Raw genomic sequence first — 21,951 nt, forward strand, 5'->3', positions numbered from 1 at the left:
GAGACTAATCGGTATTTAGGACCTCCTGATAAGATGTATTTGAAAGGACACAGCGTTGCTTTTTGGTATTCTTGCTGAGTTACTAACACAAACCCAAATTGGGAGACATTTTATGAAACAAATGGCCTTTATTTTCCCAGTGTCAAGATCATGAAAGACAAACTGAAGAACTGCTCCAGATTAAAGGAGAAGAAAGGAATTGTTCTAAATTAGAGAAGTTGTCATGAAGAAATGTGATATTTACCAAATGAAAATTATGATCTTGATCCCAATTAAAAAAAATTTTTTTTAAAGACATTAGTGAGACAATTGGAGAAATTTAAGTAAATTCTATAGATTAAATAATAGTGCTGTATCAAGGGTACTTTTTGATAATTAAAGCACAATTAAAGCACAATTTTGATAATTGTGCTATCTTTATATAAGATAATGATCATATATTTAGAAAATATATGCTTAAGTGTTTAAGGTTAAAGGGTCAATATGTTTTCCACTTTCAAATAAATCACAAAAACTATGGATATAGAAAGAGTAATACAGAAAGAGGATGATAAATGTGATTAAGTATTAATGTTTGAGGAGTATGAATGAAGGTTGTCAGAGAATTCTTTTACAGAGATTGTACGAGAATGAATGTGCTACTTTTACAACTTTTTAAAGTCTGAAGTTTTTTAATTTTTAAAGTAAAAGAGGGGAACACATGTAAACCTGTGGCGGATTCATTTTGATATTTGGCAAATCTAATACAGTTATGTAAAGTTTAAAAATAAAATAAAATTTATAAAAAAAAAAAAATAAAGTAAAAGAGGTAGAAACTTAATGAGGTCTATCACTAATTGATTTTTTTAAATCAATAGACTTTAATATGTATTAGTGGCTTAGGAGGTGATGATTTGTAGAGAAACGTTAATATGAAGTGTAACGAATAATACTCTTACCATATGACAAGGAGAGCAATATGAGACAAGTTAAAAGGTGTCTGCCTTTTTACTTTAAGAAATAATTATTTTATAGACAGCCCTTATTATATAGTATCATGATTCATGTATACTTAGATATGAGATTTCCCTGATGACTCAGTGGTAAAGAATTCACCTGCCAATGCAGGAGACTCAGGTTTGATCCCTGGGTGGGGAAGATCCCCTGGAGAAGGAAATGGCAACCCACTCCAGTATTCTTGCCTGGGAAATCCCTTGGACAGAGGAGCCTGGCCGGCCACAGTCCATAGAGTTGCAAGAGTCAGACACGACTTAGCGACTAACAACAACGGAATACTTAGAAAGCATATTTTATTTTATTTTCACTTTAACGTTGAATTTTTTCATGACTAACTGATATTTGAGTAGGCTATTAAAAAGTCTCTCTGGGTCAGTTTCCTCATCTGTGAAACAAGATGGCTGGACTAGAGCTCTTTCAGTTCTCAGATTCCCTGATCTTATGACTGAATAGAAAGTGAAAGTTAATTTTCCCATTTCAGTCAAAAGCAATTGCACGGCCTGTGTGCCAAGTGACGATGTAATATTTATTAAGCTCACAGATCTTTTTCTGTCCAAGAAACTTTGGTTGAGGTTTTATTTAATTGTACGCTTATTCGTATGCCACTTCTTATTCATGATACTAGTTTTTGTTTTTAGTTTAGTTCACTTTAAAAACATACTTTTATAGAAATTCCTGGTGAAAACTTGGCTATTAAGACCCAATTGGATAGTTAGGGAGTTAGAGATGGCCATGTACACTTTGCTATATTTATTTATCTATTTTTAAAATTTATTTGACTGCACTGAGTCCTAGTTATTACACGTGGGATCTTTCTTTTTTCTTTTTGCCACACTGCATCTTCGTTGCTGCGTGCAGGACTTTCTCTGGGTGTGGCAAGTGGGGGCTGCTCTCCGGTGCAGCGTGTGGGCTTCTCGCTGCAGTGGCTTCTCTTGTTGCAGAGCACAGCCTGTAGATCACGCGGCTCTGTAGTTACGCTGCACGGGCTTAGTTGCTCCACAGCATGTGGAATCTGCCCGGAGCAGGGATCAAACCCACGTCACCTGCAATGGCAGGCGCAACTGAGCCACCGGGAAGTTCTCCGCTATGTTTAAAATGGATAGCCAGCAAGGACCCTACTGTAAAGCATGGGGAACTGCTCTGTGTCATGTGGCATCCTGGATGGGAGGAGGTTTTGGGGGAGGGCGGATGCACGTGTATGTATGGCTGAGTGCCTTCGCTGTTCACCTGAGGCTGTCACAACATTGTTAATCGACTATACCCCAACCCAAAGTAATAAGTTAAAAAAAAAAGACCCAAAATTATTTGGTCATAGTAGATGTATATTCTCTGTAGCCTAGGATTGTCAATGTATGTAGTAGTACATACATTGTAGTTTGTAGTACATACTACATTGTACATACATACAAGTAGCTGATGATGTGAAAACTAAATTGATGTCCAGTATAAATCAGTTTGGGTTGTATTTAACAAAAGCAAAACTTGGTTAATCTTTTTTTCCCCTTGCCTTCCCAGCTTGGTGATCCAGCTATTTTCCCCGCCGTCATTGTGGAGCATGTTCCTGGTGCTGATATTCTTAACAGCTACGCAGGTCTGGCCTGTGTGGAGGAGCCCAACGACATGATCACCGAGAGCTCCCTGGACGTCGCTGAGGAGGAGATCATCGATGAGGATGAGGACGACATCACCCTCACAGGTCTGTGCACCCTGAGCAGCGTCGTCGTAGGCGTTGGCTTCTCTCTGTGACATGGGGGCTGGAGGAACGTTCCCGACTCGGTTTTGAGTAGCGTCATTAGTGGCAGAAGGTAGAGCCCTGCAGGGAGAAGGAAGTGCCCTTTCCCTTCTGGTCTGCCTGTGGCTCATAGCACCTGCTCACCTCCCCCTCTTCTTTCCTATATAGACGGAGATGAAGGCGACAAAAGAGGAGGTGTGTGAGAGGAGCCACACCAGCTCAGTTCACCAGGTCTTCACTGAGCACTGTGTGTGCCTAGCTCTGCACTCCTGGTGACAACGAGAGGTTGCCTGTGGGGCAGAAGATAGGCATGCTCTTTTGTTATTGCTGCCACAGAAGGCAGATATATAGGAGGCCATGACCCAAATGTAGGATAAGGTGCTGGGGTTTCAGGAAGATTTCTTCACTCAGAACTAGCAGGATATTTCAAACCAAAGAGCTCACTGTCTGAGTGTTGAGGTGGTACTTTTTTCATCAGTTTTGGAAACTGGTGCATGCATTTTTATTTTTATACACTTAAACTTACCTGTATCTTGGCCAGAGATGTTGGAGGTGTTTGAGAAAATAAACTATTTGGAAGTAAAAATTATTTGAATATTTATTATTAATTTAAAAACCAGAAATTAACACTTTTCACAGTATTATCAACTAAACCTGGCCTTTATTTGTATTCCACGCATTTCACACTAATGTCCTTTTTCTGTTCCAGGAGCCTATCTAGAATCTCACACTGCGATTAGTTGGTAGTCATTTTTTCCTAGGCACTCCCAATCTGTGACGGTTCCTTTGTCTTTCCTTGTCTCTTATAACCCTGACACTTTTGAGGAGTACTGGTCAGACATGTAGAATGTCTCTCAGTTCTATTTCTGTTCTGTTTTCTCATGATGGAATGTGATAATGCATTTTGGCGCAAGAATACCACCAAACTGGCATCGTCTACTTATCATTGTATCATATTAACATAGTAGGTCTTTGTAAAAGTACGTTATCTCACTTAATTTTCAGCAGAAAAAGAAATTGAAATTAAAGAAGTTCAGTGACTTGCCTAATGTCACACATCAAGTGACTGCACCCTCACTGATAATATTGACCAGCAACACTTAATTTTTGTATTGTCCTCTTATATTTTGCAAAGCATGTTCTCATATATTCACATCTTTGTCCAGAGCAGCTCAGTGAAAGTTTTTAATGAATCTAGACTTGTCTTTCCCTTATCAATAAGGGAATTAGATTACTTCAATTAGAGGTTTCTACTCATCGCTGACTGTGATCTTTGTGTTTTGTATAACAGAGTGACCACCTCTGTGCATATATAGATGTGTTGTGTAGCTAACAGGGTTTTTGCAGTGTGTTCTGATCTACTTTCTTGATGCATTAGGGTGAGGCCACACTCTCTGTGGATTGGGAACCAGAGTCTTCCCTGAAGGAGTGTTTATTCCTGGTTTTAGTGGCCAAGGAAGATACTGGTCCTCAGAGGAGAAACAGAGACTAGGAAAGCAGATCCTGTGTCTTTAGGAGAAGGAATCATTTCTTCCTTTCAGTGCTTCACTCCTGGGCTTGGACTTGAAGACAGCTGATGATGAGATGCAGACAAGCGCCTAGATCCAGAAAATAACCCATATTTTGACAGATTTTCTGTTTTCGTGTTTCTTCTCTCTTACCTTTCTTATCTTCCAACCCAAGCCTCTGTTTAACTCTTCCATGCCTGTCTGAGTCAGGTCATGAGAAATGAAGGGATGTTATAGCCCCCCTTACTCCAGAGTTGGGGAGGGGTGAGTACCACGCTTTTGAGAGGCTGCAGGGTTGGTGGTGAGGGGATAGAACAGGTTATAAGCTGTAATTATGAGACCTAGGTAGCACTTCAGATGATGAAGAATGTTGTTAACATTTTTAGGTATGATAATAGCATTGTGTTGGACTCTTTAGCTTTCAGATACATATACTCAGATACTTAGAGATAAAATATGCTGTCAGAGATTCCTTCAGAAAAATCCTGAAGGTCACAGTGTGTCGGGAGGGGGTCCTTGGGCAGTACGTGGAGGATGCATGAGATGAAAGAACATTGACTATGTATTGATAACAAGTGATGCTGAGAATGGGTATGTGAGAATTCATTTTACTGTGTCCCAGAATTTTGATTCTGTTTGAAATTTTTAATAATAAAAAGATCAAACTGCTTTTATGGATGTGAGACTTACTTTAGGTGGCTGCTGTCATCTATAATCCCTGGTTTCAAATTTTCCTGTTCATAAACACTGTTTTAACCTATGAAATATGCAATGTGAAAATACCACTTTAATACGTTTATATGTTGGGGTTTTATATAAAATTTCCTTTGAAACAAGGTTGTGTTGTTAAACATTTTTGAAAAGCATTTGACTAAGAACTCCTATGTGGCGATTCTTCTTCTTTACCAGTCTTGAGGATCAGAAAGTGAAATTATTAAAGGAGATGGACCCCTTTAGACGCATCAGCCCAGCTTCTCTGGGATCCAGCCCCATTCACCAGTGGGTCAACACCAGTTAGGGGACACAGAACCTGGGACCCACAACCAGCTGTGCCAGGAACTGGCCCTGCCTCTAGCAGGTTAACCCTAGATCTGGGGCCCCAGGCCCCACAACTCCCCACTCTAGAACCTGACTCTGACCATCTGTGAGCCAGCACTAGCCCTGGGACCACCTGGGGTCTCTGGCAGCTTCTGTGCAAGGCTGGTCCTGGCAGCCCACCCAGCACCAGCCAGTTCACCCACAATAGCCAGCCTGTCACACGAGGAGCCACACAGTCCTCTAGGGGGCGCCCCAGAGCGCATAGCTCTGGTGACCAGAGGGGAGAGCGCTGCTGGGATGCACAGGAGGTCTCCTGCGAAAGACCACTTCTCCAAGATCGGGAAATGTAACCAACCTACCAGATACACAGAAATAAAAAGAGCAAGTTAGGCGGAATGAGGTGACAGAGAAATAATCTTCTAAATGAAGATGAAACCCCAGAAGAACAACTAAGTCAAGTGGAGATCGGTGATCTACTGTATAGAGAACTCAAGGTAATGATTGTAGACATGTTCAAGGAACTCTGGTGAAGAATGGATCCATAGAGCAAGAAGTTAGAAGTTTTTACCAGAGTTAGAAAATGTAAAGACCAACCAAACAGAGAGCAAGAGTACAATAACTGAAATGAAAATGTGCTAGAAGGAATCAGCAGTAGATTAAATGATACAGAGGATTGGATCAGCAAGCTGGAAAACAGTGTTGGAAATCACTGAAGCTGAATGGAAAAAGGAAAAATGGTAAAAAGAAATGAAGACAGTTAAAGAGACCTCTCAGACAACATCGTGTGTACTAATGTTTGTGTTATATGGGTCCCAGAGGAAAGAGAGAGAAAGGGACAGAGAACATATTTGAAGACATAATAACTGAAAACTTTCCTAATCGGGAAAGGACACAGACATCCAGGTCCAGGAATTCCTGCAGAGTGAGTCCCAAACAAGATCAACCCAAGAAGGACCACACCAAGGCACACTATAATTAAAGTGGCAGAAATTAAAGATAAAATAAGGATTTTAAAAGCAGCAAGGGCGAAGCAACAAGTTACAAACAAGGACTTGCATAAGGCCACAAGGCAACTTTTCAGCAGAAACCATGCAGAACAGAAGGGAATGGTTCCTTATATTTAAAGTGCTGAAAGGGAAAAATCTACAGCCAAGAACACTCTACCCAGCAAGGCTTTCATTCACATTTGGTGGTGAGATCAAGTTTTACAGACAAGCAAAAGCCAAAAGAGTTCTGCACCCACAAACCAACTTTATAAGAAATGTTACTTTTCTAACTGAAAAAGAAAAGGCCACAACTAGAAACATGAAAATCATGAAAGGAAGGCAAAGATAGTGAATTAGCCATGTAGAAAGGTTAAAAGACAAGCAGAGTGAAATTATCTGTATCCACAATAATTGTAGTTGAGATACACAGAACAAAAATATGTAAAGCATGATGTCAAAGAACAGTAAACGTGGAGTTGGGGAGTAAAAATGCAGGGTTGTCCATGGCTGATTCATGTCAATGTATGGCAAAAACCACTACAATATTGTAATTGGCCTCCATTTTAAATAAATTAATTTTTAAAAATGCAGGGTTGTTAAAATGCATTTGAACTTAAGTGATGAACAGCTTTATGTATGTATTACTATGTACAGTGTAGGGAGTATAGTAAATAACTGTAGTGTCTTAGTATGGTAACATTTCGTAACTGGACATCATAGTGATCATTTGGAAATGTATAGAAATACCCAATCACTATGTTGAGGAAGTAACAGTGTTGTAGGTCAGCTGTACTTCGAAAACAAGTAAACAGACTTACAGAAAATGAGATCAAATTTGTGGTTACCAGAGGTTTGGGGAGAGGGGAATGAGAATTGGACAAAGTCAAAAGGTACAAATGTTCATTTAAAAGATAATGTACTAGGGATATAATGTCCAGTATGATAAATATAAGTAACACTGAGGCATGTTATATATAAAAATTAAGAGTAATTCTTCAGTTCTCATCGCAAGAAAAGTTCTTCTGTATCCTTAATTTTATATCTATATGAAATCATGGATATTCACTAAACTTATTGTGATAATCATTTCATGATTCAAATGATCAAATCATTATGCTGTACACCTTAAACTCACACAGTGCTGCATGTCAATTATATCTCAGTAAAACGGGGAGAAAAAAAAAGCTTGTGGGTTTTAGTGTTGCCTGCAAGAAATTTTTGTAATCCATTTAATGATGGAAAAACATTTTCTCTGTATTTTTAAAAGCTTAGTTGTACTGTTTTTTTGGTTTTCATTCCTGTTTTATGTAGGACTCACCAATTTATTTTGCATTTCCTGCCCTGAGCACTGAGGCTGAGTGTAATAAACAGACTTTTACAAATTAGATCACTGATATTAAATTTGCTTTATGTTTTTTGAAATTCGAAAGGTAGTTTGATTTCTGTATGTAGCTGTGGAATGATTTCTAGTGTATATGAAGTTTAAAAAGCAAGGGTCAATACAGCATGAATAGTTATTTATTATTTAAGATAAGGGAGAGAATAAAAATGATATGTATGTGTTTGCTTATATTTAAACATAGAAACATAAACTAGAAACTAACAAAAATCTTTTAAACTCAGTGGTCACTTTTGAAAGATCCTGTTTTTTACTCTGAAATTAGTGAATAACAGAAAAAGATCCAGGCATTTAATTTGCCCTTATTGTATAAACCGTGGCTCAGGGTAACCAGATAGTCGATGACAGCAAGTTCTTCTTCATAGAGAATTCTAGCTAATAAATGCGAGAGGAATGATAAGATTATGATTATCACCATTTTGGAATCCCTAATGAACTCCTGGATCTAGGCAAACTGTCATCAATAACTGCTAAAGCCTTTAGATGAAAGGCTGTTGGAAAATTTAATGATGACTGGATCAGGCTGACAACACTTGAAACTGATTCTCAGTCTAGCAGTACTGAAGAAAGACTACCTACTTTCAAAAAGCACATAGAATCACACAACATTACCTTCACGTATTGTTGGCAAAAAATTGAATGTGAATCAAGTCATTCTTATAGAAATATCTACCAGTTTACAGGAAATACATGGGGGAGGGCTGTGGTAAGTGACACCACAGAGATATAATCAGCAAAATCTAAAATGTGGGAAATTACAAACAGATTGACCCTGTTTCTCTTAAGATAAACAGCAAAACAAAACAAAATAGGAAGGAAGGTGTATGCCACCAAGTGTAATGCATGAACTTTGTTTGAAATCTGTTGTGAACAAACCAACTTTTAAAAAAATTTGAGACAGAGAAATTTCAGTATTAAAGGGATATCTGATTTAAAGAATAATTAATTTGTAAAAGATGTGACCATGGTATTGTCTGTATATGCTGATATTTACAATGAAAGACAGGCTGTCTGAGGTTCACTTTGAAATAATCTTGTGTCTTTATTGAGCTGGGGAGTATAGATTAAGGAAAATTGATTATTAAATATTGAAACTGGGCCCTTGATACATTCAGTTCATTGTATGATTTCCTCTACTTTTGTGTATGTTTGATATTTCTCATTATAAAAGCTTGACAAAGAAGTGATTTGAAATTCTTCTTGTAATATTTTCTTAATTGCTATGTAATTAAATAGTTACACAAACTAATTTCATCATTTTCATCTACCTAGCAGAACTTTAAAATATTTATAAAGCTTATATAAATGAATAGCTAGAGTTACATAAATGTTTAGAAGATGGTAATTGATTATTGACTTATCTGTGCCTTACTTGCCTGAGTATTTAGAAAAAAATTAGTTTTAGTGGGATATTTCCTTCAATTCATGAAATTCCAGAGCCTTGACAGAAGAGTAATCTGCTTTTCTACTATGCCTTAAATCTACAAAATTTTAAATAATTTAAATAGAAGGCTTACGTTTTTAATAGGAAGTGTTACAGTGCCCTGTTTTAATAACTTTACTAGGCTTATTGAAGTATTTATCTTTTCTGGTTTTAACTATTATGGAGGAACTGGATCTTAGTTCCCCAATCGGGGATCGAACCTGGCCCCTGCAGTGAAAGAGCAGAGTCCTCCTCCCTGGACCACCAGGAAATTCCCAAACCTGTGTATTTTAGAACAACAGATGTCTCGTGCTAATTCTGTTTTTCTGTTTAAATGTATTATAGTAGAAGCTTCCTGTCATAATGGGGATGAAACAATTGAAACCATCGAGGCTGCTGAGGCGCTCCTCAACATGGATTCTCCTGGCCCTATGCTGGATGAAAAGCGCATGAGTGAGTGTTGCGGCTGTTCACGTTCTTATGCCTTTTTTTTTTTTTTTTTGAAGTGTATTTGATTTACAATGTTGTGTTTGTTTCTGCTGTACAGCAAAGTGATTCAGTAACACATATGCATACACATATATTTTCATATTTTCTGTTACGGTTTATCACAGGATGTTGAATATAGTTTCCTATGTTCTACAGTAGAACTATGGTTACATGCTTTGAAAAACCTTTCCTGTCATCTCTCTGCTTTAGATGATAAACATCAAGAGACCAGAGTGATGTTTTATTTTTTTAGCATCCTAAGTGCATTATAAGGTATAGTACTGGTTGAGGTACCTTTGCTAAAGTGTTCAGTCAAACAGGATTTTTTTTTTAGATTTGAGGAATGAAGACTTTGAGAATAAAAAGGTAATTTAGGTGTCAGAGAGGTTATGCAGAGTATCTTCTTAACCTCATTGGTGAAGTATTAGTGTATTTAGGGTCCAAACAATGAAAATGTAGTGATTTCTGTCAGTATTCATCAGTGAATAGGCAAAAAATCCACTGAAGACTTCATGGCATAAAATTTCCTACCACATTTATTGATTTGCTTTTAAATCCATGTTCTCCTTTGGACTTTTCTGACAAGGAAGTATCAGACTCATAAAATGAATTATTATTAAATCAATTTAAGATGTTTATTGAAGATTTTCTGTATGCACAGCAATACATTAGGCAGTAATATGGAAATGAATAGATTTTTTTTTCTTTCCTCAAGCTTACAGTTTTCTTTTGAAGATAGTTATTTATGTAAATAACTGTAAAAGCCAAAAATAAAGGCCAAAAGAGGGATAGCAAAAATAAAGGCCAAAAGAGGGATAGCAGAGTGTTCTGGAAGAAGAGATTTCTCTAGCTGAAAATACTGGTGACTGACTTTTTGGAAGGAATGTTTTGACGTGGGCTGTTAGTGGCAAATAAGCTTTTCATGTGTAGAAGAAGACAGGAAAGGGCATTCAAGGTAGAGGGAGTCGATTGAACCAAAGACATAGATCTGTGAAAGAATGAAATGTTTAAGATTCAAAATGCTTTGGTATAACTGAAGTAATGTTTCATAATGGGTTATATACTGTGGATGTTCAAAATGGTATGGTATGGAGTTTGGTTGTTCTTTTTTCCACCTGTAAACAATGAGAAGATATGTCAGTTTTATTTTTCTTTCTAATTTTCACTCTGTAAAGTTTTTATAGAGAGGAATGATATGGTCAGGTCAGACTTAGGTTGTGGAGAAAAACCTTAGCGGCAATGCAAAAATGCAGAAGAGAGACAGGATGGACTGGGGATAGGAAGTCAAGTCAGGAAGACATTGAATGGTCCAGTCAAACCTGGACTGATCCAGGGAACTTGACTTAGGGCAGAGGAAGTAAAAACCAGGGGCTAGATTCAAGATTTCATTTCTTCTTTAATCTTCAAAGAAATACGAAATATGTTATGAAATTATTTTGATTTATAATACAAAGTTGATTTTATTCCCATTAGATAATAATATATTTAGTTCCTCTGAAGATGACATTGTTGTTGCCCCAGTCACCCATGTATCCGTCACATTAGATGGGATTCCTGAAGTGATGGAAACTCAGCACGTTCAAGAGACATATGCACACTCACCAGGACCCTCTTCACCAGAACAACCTAAGAGAAAGAAAGGTAGGTGGTTAATCTGTTTAGGGAAAACAGTCCACTCTTGATGTGGAATCTAAAGGTAACTTTTAGTCAAGGATATTTCTACACCAATTAAAACGTCTGTAAGATAAAATTGGTATAAAACAAATTGAGTTATTTCTTCATATTAGATTCATTTTTTAAGAATTGTACTTTTAGGGACTTCCCTGGTGGTCCAGTGGCTAAGACTCTGTACTCCTAATACAGGGGTCTGGGTTCGATTCCTGGTCAGGGAACGAGATCCCACATGGCACAACTAAAGACTCCGCGTGCTGCATCAAAGATTGAAGATCGTGTTTGTAACAAATAATGCCTGGCCAGCCAAATAAATAAATTAAAAAAAAAAGAATTATACTTTAAAAATATTTGGTCTGTCTTATAGAAAAGGGATTTTCCCAACTTTTTAAGCCTCAGTCTTGTATCTACAAGCTCCGAAAGAGCTCAGGGCTAAGACCTGTTCAGTTTTCTCCTGGAGAACATAGTTTGAAAACCACCAGCATAGATTCTAATAAAAGATTCCAGTGGGAAGAATCCAAGTGGTAAATCAGCAGGTAAGTAATTGAAGAGGATACAACGTGCCAGAGGGAGTTTTAAAGATTAAAATTCACAAATTAGAACCATACTTACATCCTAACGCTGATACGTTTCCCTTTCTTTGCCTTGTGATTCTGCTCCAGATTGTTTAATATGTTGAGTTTAATATCTTCGTTTATGGCATCACCAGCCACTGTGTAACCTAATTTCACATGAAATTAAGGGAAGTTTCAAGAGCCACAGATGAAGAGGAAAATAACAACAGTAAGAATGAAGCTGACACTGCAACAGCCCTGAAGGGCTGAGAGGCTATGTCAGTCTGGAAGTCCAGGGGATTTGGTTTTATATTCCAAGTAGAAGCACATGCTAAAGTCTTGGTCCAAAGCAAAATGGGGTATTAGAGAACTCAGCATATAATTCATGGGGTCCTTGGAAGGCTATACTCTAAGGGGAAAAGCAGTCCACTCATTGGGACAGACAGATGTTAAGGAAACTTGTATTTTGTAGCTGGGTGGAAAAATTGTTCTTTTGAGAATTCATAATCCTAGGTTTACCTTAACCTAGGTTTATGACTAGATTTTAAATTATCAGTGACTTTATTTGCAACAGCCCCAAACTGGAAATGACCCAAACATCCATCAGCTGCCGATTGGGTTAAACATGTGGTAATACCCATACAATGAAAGACCATTCAGCAATAAAATGGAATGTACTGTTGATACATAAGACAAAAATGGATGAACCTTAACATAATTGTACTAGAGGAAAAGAGCCAGATTCCCAACCCCCTGCCATAAAAGAAGAGTATGATTCTGTTTATATGAAATTGTACAAAATGTAAATTAATCTATAATGATAGAAAACGAGTGGTTGGTTACCTGTGGATGGGGCAGGGTGGGGAAAGGGAGGATTACAAACGCACTTTAGGGAGTGAAGAATATGTTCATTATCTTGAGTGATGGTTTCACAGGTGTATACATATGTCAAAACTTATCAGATTATAAACTTTAAACATAAGCAGGTTTATTGTATGTCAGTTATACCTCAATAAAGCTGTTTTTAGAAAGTAAAAGACTAATATCCTACTTAATGGTGAAAAACTGACATGATAAGGAACCAGATAGAACACATAATATTTGGGTTAAATAGCAAATTAGTCACTGCTGAAGAGAGAATCAGTGAGCTCCAGTCTACAGCTGATGTAGAATAAAAAATAATAAAAGAGTTAGAGATGTGAGGATTGCTTGAGAAGATCTACGTGTTTAATCACAGGTCCAGGAAGGGAGAATGTGTAGAGTGAGGAAGAAGCAATATTCAAAGATGAAGATTGAGAAATTTTCCAGAATGATATTAATCCCAGCGTAGTGAATCCTGAGTAGCATAAGTAAAATAGATGCAGGCCGAAATAGATTATACTAAAAATATGTGGAACATCAAAGACTCCCTGCAACCCACAGCCAAAACAAGAGAAAAAAAAAAAGAGGAAGAAATGGACCAATCAGGGAGAAACTGCATTACCTGATGAGGATTGATTATTGAATTGGCTACAAGCTCCCATGAAAGACCGGAAGGGCTGGATATGTTCAAAGTATTAGGAGAAATAACTTCACAAAATTTATATACCCAATTAATCTATAGTTGATGTGACGCGGTGTGCATCGTCACCGTAACAGTGAGGAAGACAGTGGAGATGATGGATGCTGGGCAGGCTGCTGACGGTATCTGCCATGACTGACACTAGCGGAGGAAAACAGCGGGATAAAAACAGCACTATCGGGACTGCCCTCTGGCCCAGTGGCTCAAACTCTGAGCTCCCGATGCAGGGGACCCAGACTCTGTCCCTGGTCAGGAATGTAGATCCCACATGCGGCAACTAAAGTTCCTGCATTTGCAGCGAAGATCAAAGATCCTGCATACCGCGGCTGACCCAGTGCAGCCAAATAAATAAATATTTTTTAAAAAGAGAAAAAATTAGGGAAAATAAAACAGAAGGATAGCAGCTAACTGAAGTCTGGCTTCTAATCCTCACAGTAATGGACACAGTTAACTAGAAATCTCTGTAGGTTCTCTGCAGATGTCTGCAGTGATGGAATTTGAGGCACCAGGCTGCCTATTTTCCACGTGTATACATCTGTTAGTCTCAGGAGGGGCCAGGCCTGAAGAATGACTCTTTTGACTTTCTTCTCCTCATAGCTCAGTTGGTATAGAATTCGCCTGCAATGCAGGAGACCCCAGTTTGATTCCTGAGTTGGGAAGATCCCCTGGAGAAGGGAAAGGTTACCCACTCCAGTATTCTGGCCTGGAGAGTTCCATGGGATCACAGAATCAGACACGGCTGAGTGACTTTCACTTTCACTTTTCACTTTCCTTGACTCTTACTCACCTTAACTTCAGAAGTGTTTTCCTATTCAGTTTGTCTTGGGATGTATTGCTATTAACAGGCTGATTCCAGATTGGGAAAGGAGTACATCAAGGCTGTATATTGTCACCCTGCTTATTTAACTTATGTGCAGAGTACATCATGCGAAATGCTGGGCTGGAAGAAGCATAAACTGGAAACAAGATTGCCAGGAGAAATATCAATAACCTCAGATACGCAGATGACACCACCCTTATGGCACAAAGTGGAGAGGAACTAAGGAGCCTCTTGATGAAAGTGAAAGCAAGGAGAGTGAAAAAGCTGGCTTAAAACTCAACATTCAAAAAACTAAGATCATGGCATTGTGTCCCATCACTTCATGGGAAATAGATGGGGAAACAGTGGAAACAGTGAGAGACTTTATTTTTGGGGCTCCAAAATCACTGCAGATTGTGACTGCAGCCATGAAATTAAAAGACGCTTGCTCCTTGGAAGAAAAGTTATGACCAACCTAGACAGCATATTAAAAAGCAGAGACATTCCTTTGCTGACAAAGGTCTGTCTATTCAAAGCTATGGTTTTTCCAGTGATCATGTATGGATGTGAGAGTTGGACCATAAAGAAAGCTGAGTGCCAAAGAATTGATGCTTTTGAACTGTGGTGTTGGAGAAGACTCTTAAGAGTCCCCATCCAGTCCATCCTAAAGAAAACCAGTCCTGAATATTCACTGGAAGGACTGTTGCTGAAGCTGAAACTCCAATACTTTGGCCACCTGGTGTGAAGAACTGACTCATTGGAAAAGACCCTGATGCTGGCAAAGATTGAAGGCAGGAAGAGAAGGGGATAACAGAGGGTGAGATGGTTGGATGGCATCACCGACTCAATGGACATGAGTTTGAGCAAGCTGTGGGAGTTGGTGATGGACAGCGAGGCCTTGCATGCTGCAGTCCATGCGGTCGCAAAGAGTCAGACACGACTGAGCAACTGAACTTGTCTTGTGTTGCTACTAACCTTGTGACTTTAGCCCTAAAGAGGTCTTCTTTCTTAAGTCACTTCCCTAAATTACCTCAGCATTTGCCCTTGTGATCTAGATCAGAGAGAGTCAAATTCAAGAAGGTCGTGGTTAGAAGTGCTAACTGAAGCATCCATTTATGCTTAACCTCCACTGTCTCTGCCATGCAGGGTGGTAGTCTGTTCAATAGCATCATCGCCCCAGCCTAAGTCGTAGGCAGCATCGCTGCCAGCTTGTGGCTCTAGATAGGGGAGAAGAGATCACAAACATGGCTTCAGAATCGTCGGCTGACCCAGACTAAGGCTGAACAAAATACACTTTTAACTCTGATTTGTCTGGGGCTGGGTGATGGATAACCATAAAGTTTGTTTACTGTAAATTGAAAGAAATATAGAATAAGATGTTTAAAAATACACAAAATAAAAATTGAGTATGTGGTTCACAAAAATTTAACCTCAATTTTACCTTATTTTTTATATCTAGAAGTTTTGGGTAGTTTCCAGTATTTGAGAACCAACCAAGAGGCAGACAGACTTATATGGCTTGATTTTGGAGCCCAAGTTTTATCAATATCAGTAATGTTCGTCCAAATTTTAAGAATTGTCACCTGAAAGATAAAATTAAAGTTTCAACTTAATCTCATTTTTACAAATGAGCCAAAGTATTGTTTTCTACATAAAAGTGTCTGTGATCTAACCTATGTTAATGTTAAATTTTTACTGAAGTTATTTTCCTTTTAATAAGTAGTATTTAGGAAACCAATATGTGTTCCATGTGTAAAATACTTGGCACTTAAAATTGAGGATGCTGCTAAGTTGCTTCAGTCGTGTTGGACTCTGTGCGACCCCATAGACGGCAGCCCACCAGGCTCCCCCATCCCTGGGATTCTGCAGGCAAGAACACTGGAGTGGGTTGCCATTTCCTTCTCCAATGCATGAAAGTGAAAAGTGAAAGTGAAGTCGCTCAGTCGTGTCTGACCCTCAGCAACCCCATGGACTGCAGCCTACCAGGCTCCTCCATCCATGGGATTTTCCAGGCAAGAGTACTGGAGTGGGGTGCCATTGCCTTCTCCGAAATTGAGGATAAATGACAAAAAAAGCTTTTATAAACAGCTAAATTATCCATTCTCTCTCACTTTTGAGGGCAAATATTTATGTAGAGCCATTGTGATTTCAGGGAGAAAAACTAAACCACCACGTCCAGATTCCCCAGCCACTACACCAAACATATCTGTGAAGAAGAAAAACAAAGATGGGAAGGGTAAGTACTACTACTGTAATTTCCTTATAATATTTATAGATCAAGTAACATTGATTGCTCTAAAATATCTGCATACCGTAAGTAGAAACCACTAATAATATCTGCATACTGTAAGTAGAAAACACCAGATTTTATTGAAATGGATCTTATTGCTGCCACCTGCCACATGCACAGTTATCACTTTCTGTAGAAATACTGGTATAACGTAGCACAAGAAATCCATTAGGAGATTTTCAGTTCCCTGTCAAAATAGTCCATCCTTTCATTTAATAATGAGTCTCTTGGAAGAATTCAGCCACATTAGGTTTTCGGTTCATAGACGCTTTATTACGTTGTCTTGGAGTTTTAATATTTTCATAACTGCTTCCCAAATTTGAAGAAAATTGTTAAGGCCAATCTGCTGGCTCTTGATATAAAAAGAACAACTATTGAAAGGTTTTTTACATTTCTTTTTCCTTTTCTTCTATGTAATAATGGTTCTTAAAGAGGCTGAAAGAAAATTTCTTACAAAATGCTTTCTCCCTAGGTCATCACAAATCTAATCGGCAGGATTGCTCTATTCAGATAACTTATGTGGGACTAATAAAAAGATCTATATTAGACTCTAGAAATTATGACCATTATATCACCAGTACTAACTGAACTGTGTAATTTGTTTTATAGAATTATAGATGGAACTTAATAAGACCTTTAGTTGTGTTTTATTGTGCTCTTTCAAAGAAAGTTTTGGTTCAGTTAAAAAGAAATTGCTTTTGTTTCAGGAAACACAATTTATCTTTGGGAGTTTTTACTGGCACTGCTTCAGGACAAAGCCACTTGTCCCAAATACATCAAATGGACCCAGCGAGAAAAAGGCATTTTTAAATTGGTAGATTCTAAAGCAGTATCCAGGTTGTGGGGGAAGCACAAAAACAAACCTGACATGAATTATGAGACCATGGGAAGAGCTCTCAGGTACGTGAAATTTCTGTAGTTCATTGTGTGAAGAATATTGTTGCTTAAATACTAGAAAGCAGGTAAGTTCTAAAAAGTCAGAGGGTTTTCCTTAGAAATGGTGAATTTTACTATTGAAGTGCTAAAACCACACTACTTATAGAAGTGAGTATTTAAATTGAAATATTATTTCAGTCTGGGAAAATGTTCTCCTTCCCCCCAAAATCTTCATGCAAATAATGGATATTTTATTTATGAAGAGATCAGAAAATGTTAAACTATCATCAGGCATTGTACATTGACCACAAGGCTCATATGTTTTGAGCCATTAAACTTAAATTCAGCACAAAATACCAAATGTTGGTAATGCAGGTACTTAATAAGAGGGTGCATTTTTAAGCATGAACCTCAGGTATGATACATTATGTTGGAATAAGTTAATGCTTCAAGAATAATGTTAGCCATTGTGAAAGTGTTGAACAGAGATACCTCTTAAACCCACCTTTAGTTTGTTTTTCTTTGATCATGTCATTTAATCGTCAAGATCTGGGGATATGTTTGAGAAAAACTTAGTGGAAACATCCAGATCTGATAACTTGATAACTTTCTTAAACCAGAACTATTTAGTTGCAGTTTGCATTTTATTTTTTAGCTTCACAGTTGTTAGGTTCTTGATCTAATTAGAATCAGTGACAAAACTTGAATCACATCTATTTGTACATCATTAAGTTTTATATAGAAAATTGTTTTAGATTTACTGAGTCGACTTTAAAACAGGTAGGGACGTTATAGTAAGCTATGGAAGAGAAAATAACTACCCTTCATTTAGAAATCCTTTTCTCACTTGTTTCCAACTTTAAACTCTTGTTTATGATTACAAAAGTTTTGCTGTGTTGAGTATTATTTTCGTTTATGTTTAACCGAATACAATATTGATAAAATTGTCTGTTTCGAATAGGTACTATTACCAAAGGGGTATTCTGGCAAAAGTAGAAGGTCAGCGCTTGGTGTATCAGTTTAAGGATATGCCGAAAGACCTTATTTATATAGATGATGAAGATCCAAGTTGCAGCATAGAGTCTTCAGATTCCTCACTATCATCAACAGCCACTTCGAGTAGGAACCCAGCAAGTCGATCGAGAGCATCTTCAAGTCCAGGAATAAAAGGAGGAGCCACTACAGTTCTGAAACCAGGGAATTCGAAAGCTGCAAAACCCAAAGATCCCATGGAACCTGTGCAGCCGTCCGAGGCTCTGAGGACAGTACAGTCCACACAGACTCCGTACCCTACCCAGCTCTTCCGGACTATTCACGTGGTGCAGCCGGTACAAGCTGTTCCAGAAGCAGAAGCTGTCAGCAGCATGCCAGAGGAGACGCTAAATCCTTCCGTTCCGAGTATTAGGTGAGAAAGCTAAAGTGACTGGTGCAGATCGTTGTTTCGTGTTCTGACAAGAGTCATGATTGGTTAAATGTGTCAGGATTCAGAAGTGAAAATAAAAATGAAACAGATTTCAAGCTAGAACTTTTGGTCAACAGATTGTTTCAGCAGCAAGGCATCAGTCCTCTGATTTTATCAGTGATTTGTTGTTTTTAAACTTTGACAGCACTTGATGTGATTTTCCCAATTTGAATCAGTCCTATATAGCTTTGTATAACTGATTGATCCATATAAGAAGAGATCCACGTATAAGAAAATCCAGGGAATGGTTTCAGATCTTTTGGGGAACAAAGTTAGAAGCTGTGAAAATTTAACATAAATTTACATATAATGAGCCTTTGGGATGCATTGAGTTCTAAGAAATTCGCTTTATTCCTTGGGAAGATAACAGTCTTCTCAGATAGTATCCAGAATCGTCAAACAGGTTGAGATCCAGGAATCAAAGGTCCTCTTTTTCAGGTTTGTAGAGTGGCAGAGTTGGAGGAATAGTTTTTTGGTTTAATCAAATCAAATCTGCCTCATAACCCCAGAGACGACATATCTTAACAACGTCTAACAACTTAGACTGTTTTTTTTTTGCAGAAACTTGTGACTGGTTTTGACTGATTTAGAATGGGGGAAAGGGAGGAAGGCAAAAAATTAGGTGGACATTTCCAGGGTTCTGTTTTTTAGTTTCTACTGCTGTGAATTTCCAGAACATGACTTATAAGAGCCCTTCCAAATCCAATAAATATGATTCTTTTGATTATTTTCATTAGCTGACTCCTGTCTTACAGTTGTATATTCTCAAGTATAAATGCTGGATTTTTATTCAGTTGACCTTGAAGTAAGCATTACCTGGAGTCAAAACAGACCTACTAGACCATTCAGGCTTCCTTGTACCTTCCATTAAACTTTTGACAAGTTTAAGAGAATTGAATTATCTTAAATTATTGACGTGTGAGGGGTGTAGGTCACATTTTCCTATCTTAATTAAACAAGTACTTATTTAACTATGTTTTCCTGTTAATACTTTATTTTCCTCTAAGTTCTGTTGGTTACTTATGATGACTGAGTATCTAATTGGAATTATATGGTTCCACCCATTGTTTTCCAGGCTCTTTGTCACTCTTTGTTGTCATTGTGTTTGTCTGTGTTGATAAGAAGCATGCAGATCACTGGGACTCCCTTCTTGGATGGATTCAGTTGTGTTTTTTTTTTTTAGCATCTCTGACCAAAGGTTCCTTTTTAGACCTTGAGAATAAAAACAAACCAGAAGAAAAACAACAATAACAAAAAACACACAGCTCTAGCTCAGAAAGATAATAACTTATGGTATTATATTGGATACTTTATTACTGTGAATGTCAGTTTCTGAATAAGACTCAGTGCCAGGTACTAAAGGGTTGTAATTAAAAAGCTTCCTTCCTGTGATTTTCAAGCTGTCTTTGGTATACCTTTCAGAATCTTCATTTTTACATTCTCTGAGAGTTCTATGGGCTTCCCTTGTGGCCCAGAAGGTAAAAAAGAGTTCTGTGGACTCTCTGCCTGATTCTTTCTTCTATTTTTTTCTTTTCCAACCTGTGTGTTATCGATGCCTCTCATTATGTGATGTTTCTGACCAGAGCCATCCTTTGTTTAATGGGTCAAGAGCCAGCATTTGTGGTATTGCCTTCTTGCAGCTTCTGTTAGGTCTGTGTTGCATACAGAGTGTTGTCCAGTTTCCTTAGCTCCCTCTGCCAGCTCTTGCTCTGCTCAGAATTCCTTCCAGCTGAAGCTGACTGCTTCCCTCTACCATGTTCTGGTACATAATCCAGGTTTTCAGGTAACTTTAATGCCTGTCGCATGCTATCCATTTAAATCTGTAGAAGCTACCTTCTATCCACTATCCTTTTTCCAGCACCTAACACAGTCTGACACAGAACACTCCTTCATATTCATAGAATTTGTTTGGAAGTAGTATATATGATTATTCTTTATCTCCTTTTAGAATAATGAGTTCTCTAAGTGGACTACTTACAAAATGAACAAATATAAAATTTAACTCTTCAAACTTTAAAACACAATTTTTTATTCTTTTTTTTTTTTTTTACTGTGACTTGTGGCTCACAGGAGGGGTATTAGTTCCCTGACCAGGGACTGAACTAGGCCCGTGGCAGTGGAAGTGTCAAGAACTAACCACTGGACCACCAGAGAATTTCCCAAACACAATTTCTTCTTGTAGAAATTATCATGTATTTATATGACTATCTATGTATCTACATTCATTTTTTAAAATTGGGGTATAGTTGCTTTACACTGTTGTATTAGTTTCTGTTATACAGAAAAGTGAATCAGTTATATCCACATACATTCTTAATCATTTGTTTGATTTTAAAACAATTCTTCTCTCATTTGGTTGTATTTTATTTTCCTCCCTCAAGTCCTACTTATTTTCACTGTAATTATGCCAACTTTTAACTGTAGAAATTTCAAAATATGGAAGGGTTGAAATAGTACATTGAACACCTGTTTGCCATCCAGCTGGATTTACAATTGATATTTGTTTCTTTGCCTTTTTTGCTTTCTCTTAATATTTATTTATGCCCTTTTTTTGTTTGTTTGAGTATTTGTCAAGTCAGTTGACATCACCATGACATTTCACCCCTAAATATTTCAATGTACAACTCTTTAAAAATACAGACATCCCAAGTAACCATATTATCACTCCTAAGAAAAGTTACAGAAATTTGGCTATATCTTTCTTGACTAGTTTTTTAAAAAACCAAAGATCTTTGAAATATTTTTTTTCTGTAATTGAGAGAAGATACAGTACTTACGACTTAGTTCAGTTCAGTTTGGTTGCTCAGTCGTGTTCGACTCTTTGCGACCCCATGAATTGCAGCACACCAGGCCTCCCTGTCCATCACCAACTCCCGGAGTTCACCCAAACTCATGTCCATCGAGTCAGTGATGCCATCCAGCCATCTCATCCTCTGTCATCCCCTTCTCCTCCTGCCCCCAATCCCTCCCAGCATCAGGGTCTTTTCCAATGAGTCAACTCTTCGCATGAGGTGGCCAAAGTATAGGAGTTTCAGCTTCAACATCAGACCTTCCAATGAACACCCAGGACTGATCTCCTTTAGAATGGACTGGTTGGATCTCCTTGCAGTCCAAGGGACTCTCAAGAGTCTTCTCCAACACCACAGTTCAAAAGCATCAATTCTTCG

General features: G+C 37.9%; 1 protein-coding gene and 1 non-coding gene across 9 annotated transcripts in view; both read left to right on the forward strand.

The window, feature by feature from the left end:
• The window catches only part of ELF1 (E74 like ETS transcription factor 1), a 117,287-nt gene that overhangs the window by 89,166 nt on the left and 6,170 nt on the right, over nucleotides 1-21,951 (forward strand). For 6 of the 8 annotated variants that reach the window (XM_044926863.1, XM_044926864.1, XM_025263053.2 and 3 more), the window contains 6 exons: nucleotides 2,512-2,692; nucleotides 9,428-9,535; nucleotides 11,045-11,212; nucleotides 16,309-16,392; nucleotides 17,154-17,346; nucleotides 18,284-18,727. In XM_044926863.1, coding sequence (XP_044782798.1) covers nucleotides 2,512-2,692; nucleotides 9,428-9,535; nucleotides 11,045-11,212; nucleotides 16,309-16,392; nucleotides 17,154-17,346; nucleotides 18,284-18,727 — 1,178 coding nt within the window. The remainder of the gene's footprint in view (nucleotides 1-2,511; nucleotides 2,693-9,427; nucleotides 9,536-11,044; nucleotides 11,213-16,308; nucleotides 16,393-17,153; nucleotides 17,347-18,283; nucleotides 18,728-21,951) is intronic. The other 2 variants (XM_044926866.1, XM_044926865.1) reach the window with 2 other exon arrangements.
• Nucleotides 11,392-11,463, forward strand: TRNAR-CCU. Its single transcript has one exon. It is a non-coding gene; the product is annotated as a tRNA-Arg (tRNA).

This window comes from Bubalus bubalis, chromosome 13, assembly GCF_019923935.1.
Source record: "Bubalus bubalis isolate 160015118507 breed Murrah chromosome 13, NDDB_SH_1, whole genome shotgun sequence".
Classification (NCBI taxonomy): domain Eukaryota; kingdom Metazoa; phylum Chordata; class Mammalia; order Artiodactyla; family Bovidae; genus Bubalus; species Bubalus bubalis.